We start from the raw sequence: 19,625 nt of genomic DNA on the forward strand, positions 1-19,625 counted from the left end.
GGTAGGTGAAGTGGCTGGAGAACCCTTCGGTTTACGACCACGTCTTTTTTCTTTACTGTCTTTAGTCGGAGGAGGTCTATCAACCTCCATGGATCCTGCTCTGTGTCGGGTGGGAAGGCTTTTGTTATTGGAAGGGGAATCCAGTGACTGAGGACGTGAACGAATAATTGTTTTGTCTCTTGTGGTGGGAGAAAAAGATGTATCAGAAGAAATGCCTGTATTTGAAACTGAAGGACGTGGATCTTGAGGTTTGTTGGAAGGTATGGGAGGAACAGAGATAGGTGTGGAAGTCGATTCGTCAACCTTTTTAACCACGGAGGTCAAAAGGCTTTTCATTTGTTTTGAAAACGATTCTTTTGGAGGCACAGAGAGATCTGTCTGCACTCCCACTGTAGTTGTGGAATGAAGTGCAGCAGCATATGTCCGAGATGGAGTTGTGGACAGCAATTTCCGAGCCTCAGGATAACTAATGTTATGTGTCGTTTTCAAACGCTGCACCTCTTTTACCTCCAACCATTTTGGGCAAGAATGAAAGTAAGAGGGGTGAGAACCATTGCAGTTTACGCAATGTGGGTTCATGTCACAGTCATAGGCATCGTGGTCCTTGCCTCCACAACGAGCACATGTCAGGGAACCATGACAGGATGTCTTTGAGTGGCGAATCTCTGACATTGGAAACATCAAGAGGGTTTGGTATGTATGGCGAACCCTGCAAATGAGATAACCTGCCTTGATGGTGGCAGGTGCACATGGTGAAGTAAATGTTAAAACGAGGGTATTTGTTGGCAGTGTAATTCCATCTTTGCGAGTGGAGATGCGCCTCACTGCAGAAACTCCTTGAGTGGAGAGACCAGCAAGAATCTCTAACTCGGGAACGTTCTTCAAATCCCTTTCAACAATAACTCCTTGTGAAGAATTCAAGGTAGCATGGGGTGTAACCTCAATAGGTATATCCCCAATTGCCTTTGAATTCAAGAGGAGTTCACTGTGTTGGGATGTGGATGTTTCAACCAATATGTCACCAGATCGAAGTTTCTTTACTGATTTTGGAGAGCCAGCAAGTCCCTCTAGTCCCTTTTGAATAAAAAAAGGGGACATTTGCCCTAAAGGTTTTCCAAAGAGAATGTAATATAAGAAAATGAGGATGCGTGTGTTACTGATGTTGAAGATTGCTGTTCTGAGTATTCAAGGCGTGGTCGCTACCCATTGACTGTTTTTTACAATTTTATTTAAATTTTTAGAGGATCCATAGGAAAAGAAAAATTTCGGTACCCACTGACCCCACCCACCATGGAGCCCTACAAGGGGACGCACTAAAAGTCACGCAAGGACAATGCAGCAACGCCAGGGTTTCGTGAGCACTATACCCAAACACCAGCATCAGGCACAATGTCCACAACACCCGTTGAGAACTTCCAACACTGGTACTTGGTTGACTCTAGCCCAAGTGGACCAGCCGATTGACCCAAGGGGGGCCACCCAAAGGCCGCCCGTCTACAGGAATTCGAGGCCAAAGTGGTGTGTTAGGGTTGGACCCCTCAACCACCAGGATCTTCTCCTCCCCTTCACGGGTCGCCACGCACGGCAAACACGTGGGTGGATGTTTAGATCCCAGAGAAGGTAACCAGATAGAACAGAACCTTCCCTGGGAGGTCCCCTCACCACGTACAGGAATCCACACCGAGGGGTTCTAGAAGTAGTCTAGTTCTGTCTGATATCAATGACTACTAAGCTACTTACCTCTCAGACTCCTCCAACACAAATTCAGAGGATTTTTTGTTATTTTAGTTTGCCTCAGCTGCAGATGTCAGATTTTGGTTGTGTTGAAGAAAGCAGTAAATGGAATGTTCAGTAATTTTATAGTAATTAAGTAGCAAATAGAGAAAACAATGTTTTCATTTCTAACAAGCTGAAACATTCCAAAAATTAAATTAACTTCTAGCAATTGTTTGAAAGAATGGTTGTATATATATATATATATATTGGTTTCAGACTTCTCATTCCTTATTGTACATCAGATTAAGGAATTTTTACATAATGTTAGTGAACATACTTGGACTATGAGAAAAATAACCAAAGCTCTTCTAAAATCTTTCTTTTTAATACAAACTAATTCCAAATTATACACTCATTTTATCAAGTTGGACATCATATTCAAGAAAAGGATGTTTATTTTAAAGGGTATGAAAAAGTAAAGTATATCTTCTTTGTGTGAAAAGTGAATTACAATATGACGATATTCAATAGGAATATGTTAATTGGTTTCTTTCAGAAAAGAAGCCACTAGTTCGCATGATCTCTCAAATTAGCGACACTAGCCAAGGGTCAGTTTTAACTCCTGAAAAGATGGAGCGACTGAAGATGTTCCAACAACAAGTGAATCAAGCTGGTGTAGTGATTGTGATTGTGTCCAAGGAATACACTAGTTCTAAAACATCACAACAGCAGGTATGTTATTAAGAATATACTAATTCTAACACATTGATGAGTTAGGCTTAGACAACAAATTTCAAAATAATTCAAGTCTGCCCAGTAAAGTATACCTCTTATGAGAATATGTAAACATAATTGTTATAAACTGTACTAGAAGTTTTTTTTTCTTTCTTAGCTAAGTGTGAAGGAGGAAAACTAAGCAAACAACAATAATTTGTGTAAATAATAATAACTTGTGGTTTCTATTGAACTTTATGCTTTCAAAAACATATCATTATTCATAACATCAGACAATAAACAAACTGTGTTTGATGGTTCAAGAGCAAAAATGCTATTTGACAGCCATTAAAAAAACAGCATAGAATATATCAGCAAAAATCTGGATCCATTAATATTAAAAAAATTCATAACATTGTCCCTAGGGACACCAATTCTTCAAATAATTTCTGAATAAGGACCCCCAAAATTATCACTCCTATATTGCAAATCTCAGTATTGGCTTGTGTTTTTTTTCTCACTTCGAATGCTGCTTACCAGAAAACAATTTATCCTTTCAATTATTATTTTATCATATGTACCTGTGTAGGATGAACAGAAGAAATGTGTTGTGTGTAATTTTTTATTGTGAGAGTATAGAGTATATTCCATTAATTATTTTCTTGATATAGGTGTTTTACATAGAACATAGAAAACAAGTGATTTTAATCAAATATGACCACAGTCCAATACCGTCATGGTTCAGGATGTTGATAGGAAATGACATGATCACAGTAAGTTTTATTTAATGATATTAACAGTGAAGTTATTGTTGTTTTTACCATATCATAAGCTTGAACAAATTCTATAACATGAACATTATTGAAAAGTAAACCTCTCAGTTTGTCCCTGACAGAGACATAAGTATTTGTGAACCTATGTACTTTCCTAACATCACAAATCAACTTACAACCATATATCTGTTGTATTTTAATCTGTAAACAGTGATTACTTACAAATATCTTATTGTTTGTAAGTTGTTCACAAATTTGAACTACTTCATACTGATAAGTGTGTATTGCTTTGATGTTACGTAACATACTGACAAGTATGTACTGCTTCAATGTTACTATGTAACGTACTGATGTGTACTGCTTCAATGTTATGTAACATACTGATGTGTACTGCTTTGATGTTATGTAACATACTGATAAGTGTGTACTGCTTCGATGTTACATAAAGTACTGACAAGTGTACTGCTTTGATGTCACATAACGTACTGACAAGTGTGTACTGCCTTGATCTTACCTAATGTACTGATAAGTGTGTTCTGCCTCAATGTTACGTAACTTACTGATAAGTGTATACTGCTTCGATGTTACATAATATACTGACAAGTATGTACTTCTTTGACGTTATGTAATATTATGTAATGTACTGCTTCCAGTTTTTAACATATCCTCTTTTTCATTTCATTGAAAGTTTTCCTCCTGTTAAAAACAAGATGATTACTAATCTATTTACCCTGACCATCTTATTGTGGTGTATAAGACAACACTTGTTTATTATTCACAGATAATCTTTTTTTTTAGGAAAAATATGACCTGAAAATGTAGTGGTAAATAATAACAATATATAGATGTGCTTTTGTGACACACTTAACATTTTTTAGGCTATTGCAAAAAAACTGAGCAATCAAATCAGAGTACTGTTATTATTGTTACTGTTTAATCTACCCTATTAAAAGTTTCACCTCCTCTTAACAAACTAATGTTGAACCATCATATTTCACAAAATTAAGCCAAATGTTGAATTCCCTGAAGAGGCATCACCAGATGGGAAGAGTATTCACAGAGTGTGCACAAACCCCCTTTTGAATCACAGCTAAAAATTGTTTCCACAAGCCACCATATCTACATGAAGCTGAAGTGTGAACACAGTATCTTTAGCACAGCCTTTATGTGTTATAATGTGCTGTATGGTAAGCTCCCCAGTTTCACCCTACAAGTTGAACGGGCAAGTACTGTACCATTCCACACTGTACTGTAAAATCACATTCAGGCCATATAAATTGTCCATGTTCTCAGTTATACTAAGATACACATGCTTCAGAAGGCTGTGGTTGTGTTTTGCCCCCACCCATCCCTACTTCTAGCTCGTTTCAAACAATGCAATGCTTCAAATGAAAGTTTAAGATGCTAGCTTGTGTTGTATAATGGAAAACAAAGTAATTTTTAAATAAAAGGATTTATGTACACGTATTTCTAAAACACACAAAATCTTTAATTAACGAGTAGACACATCCAGTTTATTTTCATGAACTTCCATGAATGTGTAATTCAATGTAACATTTTACCATTTAGTTCTCATTGTGACATGCAGTCTTGTGTGTATATAAACACCAACTCTTATCTAAGATACACCAGTGACAGAATTGAACTTCTTTGGGAAAATTCTATGATGACCTTGCTCTGTGTCGTTATTTTCACACTGTGAATAGTGCAATATGAATTTTGCAGCCTGTATTAACGTTTGTGGCTGTGTGTAGAGATTTGAGTTTAAATATGGCTTACTCCATTATTCTAGCAAAACATGAACAATCCACAGTTCCTGTCCACCTTGAGTACACGAATAAAAAGAGCACTCTGTCCAGACACATCGATGGCTCCTAAGGAAGGGGTTGCAGAAGCTAAAATACAGTTTTGGGTAGGTTTTGGTTTTGATATTTGAACATGTATCTCACATTTTCTGTTCTTATAAATTCTGTGTTTGTCCCCTTGCCATATTAGTTAAGACATTGTTTTGATTTTCATACTTGAACACGTATCTCACATTTTCTATCTATAAATCTTGTTTTTGTCCACTGCTGTATCAGGTAAAGTGTTGTGTAACTCAAGTAAAATGGTACTTTAATGATTGTGACCTGTAGTGTTCTGCTACTAAACACCCAGATGATTACCAGTGAAGAGGAGGACCCTATCTAATAATAAGATTTAACATTGCCATCAATATCGAATGGCAATAATTAATGAATGTACAACCAATCAGTGTTAAAGATATATGTAACATGATTCACATGATTAGTATTGATATAAATAGTTCTCTTACTGTTAACATTTAAAAATCTTAAATTATAATTAAGTTATTATTATTTATGATAATGTTGTCTTGCTGCATTTCATTGGTTGAATACAAATGGATTTTAGCATTTTTATAATAATTCGTTATGACAAGGAACCCACTTAAGGTCAATATGTATCTCAGGATGGCTGGTATAGGAATTAACACTTTTACTAATAAAGCTGAGAACAACGTTTTGACCTTCTCAGGCCATCTTCAGGTTAACCTAAGAAGGTCAAAATGTTATTCTCTGCTTTATTAGTAAAAATGTTAATAAAAAATATTTCAGCCATTTTGAAATACATTTTTAGAATAGTTGAAAATTATGTGGGCTTGATAGTTACTGAAGGTGGAAAACTACTATCAGAAGTAGAATTTTATGTAAATAATTTTTATGGCCATTACTAAAATATTCATAACTTTATGACATGTATAGGCAAGCTTGCTCATGAAAATGATACCAGATCCCAACAATTGTGTCTACGTTGCTGGAAGCAGTAAACTCAATCATCGCACTGAAGAAATCTGTCGGTAAGTTGTTTAAAACATTTGTGAATGAAGTACAAGTTATTCTAGCTCAATATTTTATTGTAAATAAAGGACTATAAAAACTTTCAGTTTATAACAACAGTTGTAATTTTTGTTTAGAATAGAGATAACCTATGTTGAAGACAGTTCATATGGTATGCAGGTTATAAGTTTGTCTAGATAAAATAAAAAAGTAAATGCTAGCCACAAAAGAAATTTAGAACTATTTAAAGTCAACTAAGGAAGTAGCATTATAAAAGATGAAGAAAAAAAGAACAAAAACAAAAAGAGTAAAAGACCTGTGTTGGATTTCTGAGAATCTTTCTATCCACTGATAACTAAAAGATTTGTGATAGTAAAACGATTGGTTACTGGTGTAATAGTAAAACAACTGGTTATATTTAAAACTCCTGTATTATCAGATTCTTCATCAGAAAATTGTGAATTTTGTTTACTAGAAGTGATTTTTAACTTAAGCTGAATGACATTTATTACACAATCGTATACACACAAAACCCATAAATCTTGTCCCAACTTAATAAGAATTATGAACTGTTCTTTACCCAGTAATTAAACCTTTTTTTAGATATAATTTTATTTTGAATAATGTAGAAATTTAAATAAAGTTTCATGTTATGATTCATAATCCAGTGTCTAAATCAAATAATTAATGACTTAATTTCACCTGATAAACTCAGATTTGTTACAAAATTCAAATAATTGTAAAGTACAAGACCTAAAGTGCTAAAAAAGTAGTATACAGTTAATCATTCTAAAACTACGCCACTCTCGGTGTCCTCTGTAACCTGAGAAAACATTTTACAACCACAGAGCAATTGGTCAAGAGTTAGCCAAGATAACAAACTTGACATTGGTCACGGGAGGATTTTTCGGAGCTACTGATTGCATAGCGAGAGCTTTTAATGAAGTGCGGGAAAGTAATAAGATCGTGTACGGTAGTACTGCCTGTGTTTTCCACGTGCTACCAATGAAAGATCAGCAGGTGAGAAAAGTTCCTAAATCTGATATAATTTCAAAGTAAATATGTTTAGGGCTCCTGTTGTGATTTGCTCAATAATCCAGAAAGTTATACACATGCTAACTGTTAAGTGATTTTAAATATTTGAACGACATGATTACTGTGTCGCACACATTTTTTGTATTGATGTTTTAAAAGAAAGTTACATTGTTAATTTGTGTAGGATTCTTTTTGTACTTGTTTATTATATAGCTTATAATGAAATGTAAAGTCATAGCAACTAATTAATCATTTTTTAATTAGTTTTGAAATAATAGAGATTCCATAAATCATCAGTTCTACAAGAATAATGAACAAGAAAGTGAACTAACTTTAAAAATATAATGAAATTGCATTAATAAAGTATACATCAGTAATACCTATTTTAGTAAAGCAAGAGAAATTTGCTTATAGTGAAATGTATATACTTCCAAAACCTTCGACTATTAATGTTTACAATTGTTTCCAAGTCTCCACCCATTATTATTAGATTTCATTTTCAGCCAAATCAGTCAATTCTTTATCATATACTATAACAGCCAGAAAGGGAAGTTATTGGCCTAATGCTCAGTATGAAAAATATGCAAATATTATTAGATAATAAAAGTAAATTAATTAAGTTGGTGAATGACATCATAATGTTTGTTTTATTACTTTGTAAGGTGTCATGTAAGAAATTATGAATACTTACGTTCAATGTTTCTTGTCAGGATTTCACTGAAAAATCAAAGCAGAATCCTGATGGAAGCTTCGAAAATGTTTCATATGGGAAAACAGTTTTTGTAGGTGAATCTGTGAAGGAACGAGAAACAGCAGTAGCTAGGGTATTCAATATGTGCATTGTTGTTGGAGGTAAGGAGATATTGTAATTTATTTTAACCGAGTTTTCTAACAACAACGTTTCAATTGGTTTTTTTCTTTTCCATATAACTTGAAAAGAGAACTCAACATAAAGCTGAAGCATCATCTGAGAAAAGAACAGAATTAACCAAAAGATATTCATAAAAAATGGACTGATTAATAAAATGTTTTATTAACATGTCCCTCAGGAGCCAGATGGTGTTTTTACTCTACAATTCGTTAAATTAATATTAAAACTAAGTTCAATCACAAAATTTCCCAACAAGAGTGATATTGGACATTTTTTACCGAGGCAGATTTTCGTTTGTTAATTAATAAATTTTTAAATAAAATACAGCATCCTGAAGTCTCCATACTAGCTTGTAGTAAGGTCTACCCACTTATAAGTACATTTTGTGTGTATCAATAATGCAACATTCTCAGCATCATTAATCAAGCAACTGCAAGACTTTTATATTTCTGCTATCACATTTTTATGTTTAGCTTTAAACTGAGATATGAACGATTTCACCCATGATTTGGTAAGGAAGGTTGAAGCATCACAATAGTCAGCAGTGGGATAAGCAAACAGGAACATTTTGAAAGAAGCTATAGACATAATATTATACTTGGCTTGTTACATAATATCTACCAAGATGTTTCCAAACAGTTTCTGAATATCTCTATATGTCATTTCGAGACCTCCATGGTTCTCTTTCTTGTTCATTTAACGTGTGATACACATTACTTCAAATCGTTTTTGTAGCTCCCAATGCTAAAAGGGAGTGAGAATTGCCTTCTTTTTAGCCAGTAAAAATGTCCAGAAACTTCTGATTCAAATTAAAAGAACAAAGATTGGCTTTTTTTTTTCAACAAAATTGCTCCCTACTGGCTTGTGATGTTAAAACATCAGAGTAGGAAATATAACTAGTACCACTTCTTATTATAGTAGACTAATTTAAAATGATATGAACAAAGTACATATATTCATTATTTTATTTATTTTGTTGAGATTATGGAACATAAGTAGGTTTTTAGATTTGCAGTGCTAAAATTTGGGGTTTAATTTTCCATAGTGGACAGGAGACGGCTCAATGTATTTTTACTGTTAAATCAAAGAAACAAAATTAAAACTGTTGTACAGTTTCTACATGAAGAAATATTGGTCTCAAAAATGTTTACATTGTTCAGTGAAAGCTCTTGCTTCCTTCATGTCTCAGAAGTGCCCTTTTTTTCATATTATAAAACACTTGTCAACAACAAGTAAAAGATGCACCTATATTCACACCTTGTTTGCTGGAAGTTACCTAGAGGAGGAGGGGGGGGCTTCAGCACAAGAGTGATTTGTTATTGAATGTTAATTTGCAATAATTTATGTTTAGTTTTAGACAGTAAAAACTGAATACAAATAAAAGAATACATGTTTGCCTCTATGATTCTTACCATGTGTGTACCAGAGGTAATCCATCGTTTCTTCAAATATTCCCTCCCTCTCAATTTTAAAGAACAGAAGTGGTAAAATGTAGTTGAGTGTAACATACCAATGATGTTTTTATGAGATCCAGGGGTCATTGTTACCATATTTGTGTAACATCTAAGAGCTATTGTAACCATATTGCTTAGAATATTAAAGATTTACCCATGACTTGAGAATACATGCCACCTAATGTATGTTAGGTACATCCAAAACAAAAGAACAAACAACTGAAGAAATATGATTTTCCAATAGAACCTATTTGTATTTTCTGTAGCTCTATTTCAAGACAATCTTGACTATTATGTCATGATATCCAGCAGCTGAATCATTTTAATATTTTGTCTATGGTATTTAAAAAATTAACTAGATTTTCTATATTACTTTTTAAATTTTGTTTTCTGCAAGTGGACTGCTGGGTCTGCATTATCTTATATGTATATGTCTCTTCTGGGAAAAGTCATTTTCCCCACTGTTTCCTTTTCCAGCCCACTTTTCTTCCTCTTGGCCTCCAATTTAACTTCCCTGCCACATACTGCTGTAGGCAGCTGACTAGGTTGCCTACACCATTGGATAATGACAGAAAAAGTACTCTCATGTGTTCATGGGAAAAGAGATGAAATTTGAGTACTTTTGTGAAGAATGAAAAATAAGTCTTTAACATTTACATTGTATGAGCATTTTTATTTTGTGAAACTGTTTATATTTCTGTGTAAACTTGAACCAACCAGGAATTAATATTACTGAAATTTAGAGGACAAAGGGATGAGGTTGGAAAATGTGTATTAGAAGTAGAATTGACAGAAAATAATTCCATTGCTTGGTTTATTATTTCTCAACAGGGGGAGCTCTCACAGCTCATGAAGTTTGTGAGTTTGCCTGGAACGACCATTATGTCATACCAGTCTTTTCAACAGGGGGCGCTGCAGCTGGAGAATATGGAATACCCTTAGTTAAATATGAGGTAAAATTTGTCTTTCACTACAGGTTGTAAATGAAACAAGAATAAAGTAACACAAATAAGTTAACTCGTGAAGTTGTAACATACTATTATAAGAGATTTATAACCATAAATAATTTGTTTGAAGTTTGTGATCCTTATTATGAATAGTAATAATAAAAAAATTAATATTTTAGTAAATCATAGTACCAAGCTTCCAACTTCATGATTTCTTATATTGATCACTTCGCTAGTTGGAAAGGTTTTCCTCTTTTTATGCCTAAACTAGTTATACTTTTTTCATATGTATATACATTAGGCCCCACCAGAAGTATCTGAGAGAGATTGGGACGTTCTTTCACAAGTACACGCGACACCAGAGGAGGTTGCTAAAGCTATTGTTGGAATAGTTGAAAGTTTGAAGAAAGCCATTGCTAATCAAACAAAACTTAATATAGCAAAAAATAAAGTGAAAGGACGACCTTTGTTGAGGAGTAAAAGAGGTAAGGATGACGATGAACAGAAGAAGACGTCTTGTAGTGTTGACAATGTCGTAATGTCATTCAGCGATGTCCAGTATGTGGATAACGAAAAGACAACTGTTAATACAGAAAGTGTTTTGTGGAAGAAAAAAGCAGTTCATTCGAAATGGAGAAAGCCTTTTCACCTGCTTAAACTTTCTAAGGCCATGTGAATTAATATTTATGAACTAATTTTGTGCTGCCTAGTTGGGGTACTTGTTAGATCTTGAAGATCTATTGTTTGTACTTGACAGCAAATAGCAAAAGTATTTGTAAAGTCAGTTGTTAAAAGAAAAGTGTTTCTCTTGAGTATTTTTATTCCATGTTTGTAATTGTTAATTAAAACTTCTATAAGCTGCAGAACAAAAAATGGATAACCTGACATTCATTTAACTTCTGCTAGTAGTGAAGACAGAGTGTAATGGACCAATCACCTTATAATAGTGTACAACTGCCAGGTTGCATACAGTTGTCTCAAGTTTTGGGTCTGGTGTTATTAGCTGTTAAAGAAACAAGTTTTAATTTGTTTCCTTCTGTGTGTTTATTAAATAGAGACTGGAGCAACATGTTGTTTCATAGGTCACACAAGACAGTCACCAAAATCATTGATAATTTGAAACAATGGCTTACAAAGTGTTAAGAGAATTAATCATTAATTTGCTAGATTGCACTGTCTCAGTTATAACACTAAAACCCGTACTGAGTTTGATTCCTTTACCCTGCATATAGGATGTGTGTTTTAAAAATGGAAATCATCAACAACTTATAAGTCAATGTGTCCTTTGTTTTACTACTAGTATACAAAACCATGAAGTATATGGATTTAGTCCTTATTTGTATTCTAAGCTGAAGGTATTTATAACTTAGTAAGTGGCATACTTAATCTAATTGTGTTAGACTCTAATACATAAGTCCATATTTGTATATATATATATTCATAGTGTGAATGGGCATAGACAATCTTTTAGGTAAATACAATGGCTTTGATAATCATCAATGTGTAAAACAAATGTGATTTGTTATAAAACAGTTTTAAACATTAAAATGGAATATTCTACATAAGAATCTCCATATATATGTAGATTACTTTTATTGCTATTACTCGTATTGGTTTTGTAATTTAGTTAGGATATACATTTCACAATCAGGTGTGTTTTTACTGTATCCACTTTCACTTGTATTTATGTGTGCAGGATTATATGTATCTTTATTTATCAGTGTGTAAACTGTCACAGGATCCAACAAATCACTGTTCTATATATATGTATATGTAAGAAATATAAAAATAATGTTGTACCGTAGTCATGTTTATTTATAATAGATGGGAAAATATTCTCACACCTGATTGTTCTACGGAAACTTCCTGAATAGTTAGCACAGCAAATAGGGTGCTCAACTGATGAATCACTGCATTCAAATCATTAGACTTTTTTGTGTCTTTGTATACCCAACATTATATATCAATGTATTAAATCAGTTGTGTTCATTACTGGATTCTGATTTGTGCAGGCAGCTTGCTCAGATTGGAATTTTGTGATAACTACATTTTTATCTCACCTCCTCATGGAAAGGTTTTCAATGAGTATGTGGCTCATAAAAGTAAAACCTAATTTGAAAAAATAATAAAAAAATATTTTAAATACTAATGAAGTTATTTTCATGCAAAACCTTTGCAGTGATTGGTTGCCTTTCAAGGTACATTGCTTACAAGGAAATATCTATTCCTGCAGCTGACGTTTCTTACCTTAAACTGTAGTGTATCTTGTTATATACACATGTGTAAATTAGTGTAATGTGACAAGAGTTTCACATTTTATCACAATAAACATATGTATGTTTCATATATATGTGAAATAAAATAATGCAATGGGCGATTTTATTCAGAGATTTTCAGTCGTTTTTATCTTTTATTGTCGCAAGCTTTCTGCACAGATTAATAAACAAATTGGTGACAATGGTTAAAATAAAATATACAATTTATTTGGACAAAAACTATGAATAAATTAAACACAATAACTGCATTTTATAATTGTATGAAAATTATCTCTTGTTTCGGCAGGTTTTGGTGATGAATTCCTCTCAATAAAATATTACTTTCACCCACCAGTGGCTCAGCACTATGTCTTAGGACATAAAATGGTACAAACTGGGTTTTGATACCTCTTGTGGGTAGAACACAGATAACCCATTGTGTAGCTTTGTGTTTAACTTCCAACAAACAAAATAACTTTTAATTAATCCAGCAAAGGTAGAAAAGTTGTTAAAACAAATTAAACATTTTACTCATTTTTTAACAACTGTTAACACAGTAAAATGATTATTATGTGTGATTACTGTTGAACCACTGGTGAGAAAACAAACAATTTAAAAACAGTATTATCTAATATTTATATAAGAAGTCCATACATAGAAACTAATTATATTAAGTAGTTGCTAAGTAAAAGTGGCATATATATGTGAAGTATACTTAATGTTATGAAATAATCAACTTTAGTATAGTATATTAAGTTTATTCTACCAGTAACTCACCAAAACAGTACGTGATGGCAATCTATTGTTTACAACCCCTAGTGGCTCAGTCGTAAATTTGAGGTCTAATAATGCTGAAAGTTGAAATGCATACTGATTATTTTAATTTCTTTAAAACGTTGTAATGTCGTATTTATGAAAAAGGTTTGGGAAAACTCAAGAAAAAGCCTTCCCCCTTTTGTTTACGAAACAAAATGTACATGGAGTTTTCTTTTCTCGCTCCCCCTTCCCAGAAAAAGGCAAGTTAGAAAGGTTTTCTAGGGCAGATAATGTGGGAAGCACGCCACCACCATAATAGCTAGACACTGAATATAATTCATGTTTGGAAATCACTTTATTTTGTTTGCTTTTTGTCTTAATTGTAATACCATAACCGCAATAGAATTAATACTATTGTTAAGGTTCGTTGTTGTTGTTTTTTAACCTCATAAATTTCCGTTTTAAGATAGGGTAAAAACACTTCATTTCCTGAAGATTTATATTGTGAAGTTTGTGTTTAGGATTTCATTAAAGACGTCATTAATCTTACGAACATAATTGTGTCAGTTTTTTTTAAAAAACAAACATGAGTTCAAATGTTCAATGTTTCTTGGATTATAAGAGATTTAAAAAATATATTTTAAAAGCATAAAATTTTTATTTTATATTTTTGTAATTAAATATATTTACAATATTTAAAGAATATTTCTGAATGCTGAACTAAATTTGGAAATGAAATAAACGTTATTTTGTAATTCATTTTTGTTGCGTTATTTTTGTATGCCTTACTAACATTGGATTGGGTAACTAATTATGAATATTCCTCGCTTTCAAGTATCATTGTACTTTTGTATACTAAATTAACTTATTTACATTCCTTCGTTGGTGCATTTATATAAGAATATACAGTGGGAAGGGCAGCGATAATTCTACGATATTAAAACGCTAAAATCAGGGGTTCGATTCCCCTCGGTGGACACAGCAAATAGCCCGATGTGGCTTTGCTATAAGACATAACGTTTTTTTGAGGTATGACTCCGTGAAACAAAAGGTAATTTTAAAAAGTAAGTCTTTGCTCGACAATCTCATAGTAGAACTTTGTTTCTTTGTTCGTTGAACCTCGTAACCTTTGTTTTCATACGGCATTGGTCGGCTGTTGCATTTGACAACGGCAACTCGGTTTATTTTGTTTTAAATTTCGCGCAAAGCTACTCGAGATAGCCGCGATAGCCGTTCCTAATCTAGCAGTGTAAGACTAGAGGGAAGGCAGCTAGTCATCACCACCCACCGCCAACTCTTGGCCTACTCTTTTACCAACGAACAGTGGGATTGACCGTCTCATTATAACGCCCCCACGGCTGAAAGGGCGAGCATGTTTAACGCGACGGGGATGCGAACCTGCGACCCTCAGATTACGAGTCGCATACCTTAACACGCTTGGCCATGCCGGGCCCCTAATAAACATTCTAAGTGAATAAGCTAGGGTAAGCCTGTCAGTTACCTTAGTTACTACAGTTCAAGGCCTGAAATTAAAAATTAGGACAATATCAATGATATAGCTGTGTAGGTAAAATTTTTGAACGTATACTCAGTAACAGACTCTCCACATTCCTGGCGATAACATTAAAATTACCAGAAGAACAAAACGGTTTCAGGAAATTCAGACAAGCTACAGACCATTTAGTTAGACTAATAGAAACAATTGTTGATAGTTTTAACAAACGAGAATACACTGTCGCTTTCTTTCTCGATATTGAGAAGACTTTCGACACCTTATGGCATAATGGTCTCCCGTTCTGTATGAAAGAAATGGGACTACCGCGGGAAATTATTCGCTGGCTATCAAACTTTCTGGAAAACAGAAAATGTAGAGTTAATGTTGAAGGGACCTTGTCAGTGTGTTTTACTGAAGCAGGCGTCCCTCAAGGAGGGGTGGTTAGCCTTATCCTATTCATCATGTATGTGAACAATATGCCACTGAAAGATTCAAATCATGGATACTCCTCACAGTTTGCTGATGATGTGGCAGTCTGGAAAAGTGCACCAACACCAACAATAGCAGCCACAAATATACAACCACAATTAAATAGAATAAGTGAGTATTGTCAAAATTACAGAATCAAAATAAACACAACTAGTAGCATCCATAAAGTTAACTAAACATAAAAAAGTACAACCAGAGATCTTTATGAACGGAGCACTCCTTCACTCTGCTACATCTGCAGAATTCTTAGGACTAACATTCGACTCTAAATTAACATGGATAAACCACTTTAATAATATTAAAACAAGAATTTGGCGAAGAACAAACTATGCTAGGAGTCTAACTGATAAAAGCAGAAAATATTTTTAAAATATATAAAACATGGATAAATGTAAGTAAAAAACTATTACAAGCCAAACAATACAAAATAAACCACTCGCAACAACTTATACAAAACCAAGAACTACCTCATCAGAATATATGTATAAATATGCACACATAGAAACAGTAGCAGATACTCCTACATAGTACAATAAATTATTTTGACAAAAAGTGGAGAAATAGCGAACTAGATAGATACTGCACACATGATGAAGATTGTCCTAAACACCTTTCCCCAGTAAATACATATATTCAAATAAAAGAAAAAGGCCACCCATAAACTAAAATTCACATCAATTTAGGAGTTAGCTAATAAACATTGAAAGGGATTTATGTGAATGTTTTATAGTTGATACCTATCTAATGATAGTGCAAATAATTATGGCACTATTAAAAGATATGATTTATTTGCACCAAGTGTGTATGTAAATAGTGCATGGACATTGCCCTGATAGGGGCCTGAGTAAGTGCGGGCTACTTTAGCCCTCGTGTAACATTTATAAATATGCTTGACAATTGTTTACACCATTGCAAAGGAGGATGAAGAAGTCGACGAAACCTGACCCTCCCTGGTGTACAAACACAAATACTTTTAACTTTTCTCTTAGTTGGTGGAACTGAACACCAAGGTTTTCTTACTGATTCTCGACGTATATTTGAGTTAGATCATTGACGCAACAAACAGTAATAAAAATTTTTAATCTATAAGAAAAAGTGTGTAATAAATTACTCACACTGCAACAACGTAAAACTTAGCTGTTCATTACAAATTTATCGTCGTTTTAAACTTTGTCTCAAAAACAGCTTGAAGCCCCTCCCCTCAATGGTAAAGTGATACGTTTGAAGGCTAAAAGTTACGTTTCAACATCCGTGGTGGTCACAGCATAAATAGTTCTTTGCGTAGCTTTACGCTGAACAACAAACAGCTTAAGAAAGTTTTTATCTCTGTATTATCATGCATCATTTTATTATTTTTCGAATTTTATTGAATAGTCAGTATCGTTTCATTAAGTGTGTGTGTGTGTTTTCTTATAGCAAAGCCACATCGGGCTCTCTGCTGAGCCCACCGAGGGAAATCGAACCCCTGATTTTAGCGGGTGTAAATACGTAGACTTACCGCTGTACTAGCGGGTGGCTTTTTAAGGAAAAATATTGCCTTACACATCTTTTAACATTCTTTGAAAAAGTAACTGCCTATGTAGATGAAGTTAAGGGTGTAGGTTTAGTGTATTTAGATGTTTAGAAAGCATTTGACAGGTTCCACATAAAAGGCTTGAACAAATTATCTCTATAAGTATGGAGGATAAGTTAGCTTATTGGACAGAAGAGTGACTAAGTGAAAGAAAGCAAAAGGTTCTCATAAATGGAGTTCAATTAAACTGGATTAATGTCACAAGTAAGGTACCATAAGACTCAGAGTTAGTTTATTTGACTTACACCAGATTACAAAATTATTTAGATCATCTATTGAGCTGGATAAATAAATAACAGATGGATGTTAATAATATTAAACGCGGGATAGTGCATGTGGTTATCATAATTTGAATTATAAGAATAATTTGGTTGGGAATAACCTTAACAATTCATGAAGGAAAGATATCTTGGTGTGATGGTTGATCAGTCTCTAGAGCTATTCAAGCAGTGTGCTGTTGTTAGTGGAAGGGCAAATAAGACTGTAGATTGTATCTACAGAAATATTCAATACAAGTCTAAAGAGGTTATAATTTCGTTGGTTAGGCCACATTTAGAATATTGTTTTTAGTCTTGGACTTCTTACCTTAAGAAAGTTATTGAATTCTTGGGAAAAGTTCAGAGGAGGGTTAACAGAATGGTGTCTGAAATGAAGGAACTGTTGCATGAGGAGGAGTTGAAATCTCTCATTTTTTCTCTTTAAAAAGAAGAGTTAGAAGCGATCTGTTTGAGGTGTTTAAGATTGTAAAGAGAAGTGATAGAGTGGATACATCATCCCTTTTTCATATTTATCAGTAAGAATAGTAGGGCTAGGTGACAAAAATATATATTTTAGCAAGGTAGAAGTCATCTTAAGTTAAGATAGTTTTATTTTTTCTAACAAAATGGTTAGTTCTTGGAATGGGGACGGCCCGGCATGGCCAGGTGAGTTAAGGCGTGCGACTCGTAATCTGAAGGTCGCGGGTTCGCATATCTGTCGCGCCAAACATGCTCGCCCTTTCAGCCGTGGGGGCGTTATAATGTACGGTCAATCCCACTGTTCGTTGGTAAAAGAGTAGTCCAAGAGTTGGCGGTGGGTGGTGATGAATAGCTGCCTTCTCTCTAGTCTTACACTGCTAAATTAGGGACGGCTAGCGCAGATAACTCTTGAGTAGCTTTGCGTGAAATTCAGAAACAAACTTTGGAATGGGTTGTTGTCGGATGTTGTTGAGACAGTAAATTTACGTGAGTTTAAGAGAAACTTTATAACTATATTGATGATAAGGCTGGTTTTAATGTTTTTTAATTTATCTATTTAGTAGTTTTAGTTTAGTTTAAAGGGTGGAGCAGCTGAGATGGATCAATAGGTCCCTTGTTGTCCCTAAACATTATTTAGTGATTTAGTACGGTTTTTTACAGTGTTTGGATTTGATACTTTCCATGCTGGAAGTACGTACACCAAAATGGAAACAATAATTGGTTTACCCTATCATTTTATCTATAACAGTAAAGAAGAAATAAATCATTCAAAAATCCAAATTTACAACAATTCAGAGCCTAAATGGAGATCAGAAGCTGGACAGGAGCTCCTGGATTCTCTTATTCTCTCGGAAAATGCACAGAAGTTTGCTATTGCTAGAGAAATTCATTCTTCAAAGAAATCGTGCTCTTAGACACCTGATGGGAAATTATGGAAAGAAACTATATACAGCCACAGGTAATGATGAATTATTGCTTAGGATGACCCATCTTCCTTATACAAACATGATTGATTTTCTCCACGAACTGAAAGCAGATAAGAAGCTAGCAGAGGAACAGTAGATTATAGTTTTGTAGAAACATTTCTAATTAGCCTGAATTAAAATGTTTAATTTAGTCTATTTTTTTGTCAAGTCATTACACCACTAGAGGTAGCTTTGCTAGATTTTCCAACAGAACCAGGCTGTTTACGTGATGTAATTCTGTTTAAAAAAACTACAGTATGGGCCCAGTTATGGGGTGATCTCAAATATAAGGCGACTCCTAGTTTTAGAAACCATGAAAGGAAAAAATATTTAGTGCCATAATATCCTTTGGTTCTGGTGTGCAAAATCAATGCTTAATTGAATTGCCTGCACGTGGATTAGTTGCAATAACTTATTATGTGTGAATATCTGACGTGTTGATGGAAGCTATCTGGATATCAAAGAATATTACAAGCTAAAGTAAAGGAAGGGGTCTGCAGCTAGCTGCAATTATAAATTTTAGAGCCTAATTATTAATCAAAATCATTGCTTATATTATGATATACATTAAAAAAAGACCACACGACTTGTTGTTGATACTTTTACTTGGCAAAGTTGTAATTAAATATATGTTTAAACAAACTATGACTTTATTTACATATTTATGTTTAATATTCATATTAAATAATGCCCTGGTAAGTTATTATTACATGTGTATTTACCATTTTTTGAATAAACTAAATAGGATAAACCATTTTAGCATATTTAGCAGAACATTTATTGGAGGAAAATATTTAAAATCAATTAATATAAACGAATGTTGTACAATTTCTTCAACAGAAAACCTTTTATCAATAATTAAAATAACAGCTAAAATAAAAGTATTAAACTTATAAGAGAGTTTTTTTCATGGTCTGTATGAATAATTCAAATGTGTTATTTTATATATTTTCTTAATATGCAACTTATAAATATGTTTTAATAGTTAATTTTTATTCTTTTTGCGTT

At 33.6% G+C, this 19,625-nt stretch overlaps 1 protein-coding gene across 1 annotated transcript in view; it reads left to right on the plus strand.

Moving 5' to 3' along the window:
* Positions 1-14,117, plus strand: part of LOC143253817 (uncharacterized) — a 50,754-nt gene extending 36,637 nt beyond the window's left edge. The window contains exons 11-18 of the mRNA XM_076508224.1: positions 2,273-2,448; positions 3,102-3,203; positions 4,996-5,115; positions 5,966-6,060; positions 6,889-7,060; positions 7,786-7,927; positions 10,232-10,353; positions 10,649-14,117. Coding sequence (XP_076364339.1) covers positions 2,273-2,448; positions 3,102-3,203; positions 4,996-5,115; positions 5,966-6,060; positions 6,889-7,060; positions 7,786-7,927; positions 10,232-10,353; positions 10,649-11,023 — 1,304 coding nt within the window. The 3' untranslated portion in view covers positions 11,024-14,117. The remainder of the gene's footprint in view (positions 1-2,272; positions 2,449-3,101; positions 3,204-4,995; positions 5,116-5,965; positions 6,061-6,888; positions 7,061-7,785; positions 7,928-10,231; positions 10,354-10,648) is intronic.
* The last annotated feature ends 5,508 nt before the right edge of the window (positions 14,118-19,625 follow it).

The sequence above is a fragment of the Tachypleus tridentatus genome, chromosome 6, assembly GCF_004210375.1.
Source record: "Tachypleus tridentatus isolate NWPU-2018 chromosome 6, ASM421037v1, whole genome shotgun sequence".
NCBI lineage: Eukaryota > Metazoa > Arthropoda > Merostomata > Xiphosura > Limulidae > Tachypleus > Tachypleus tridentatus.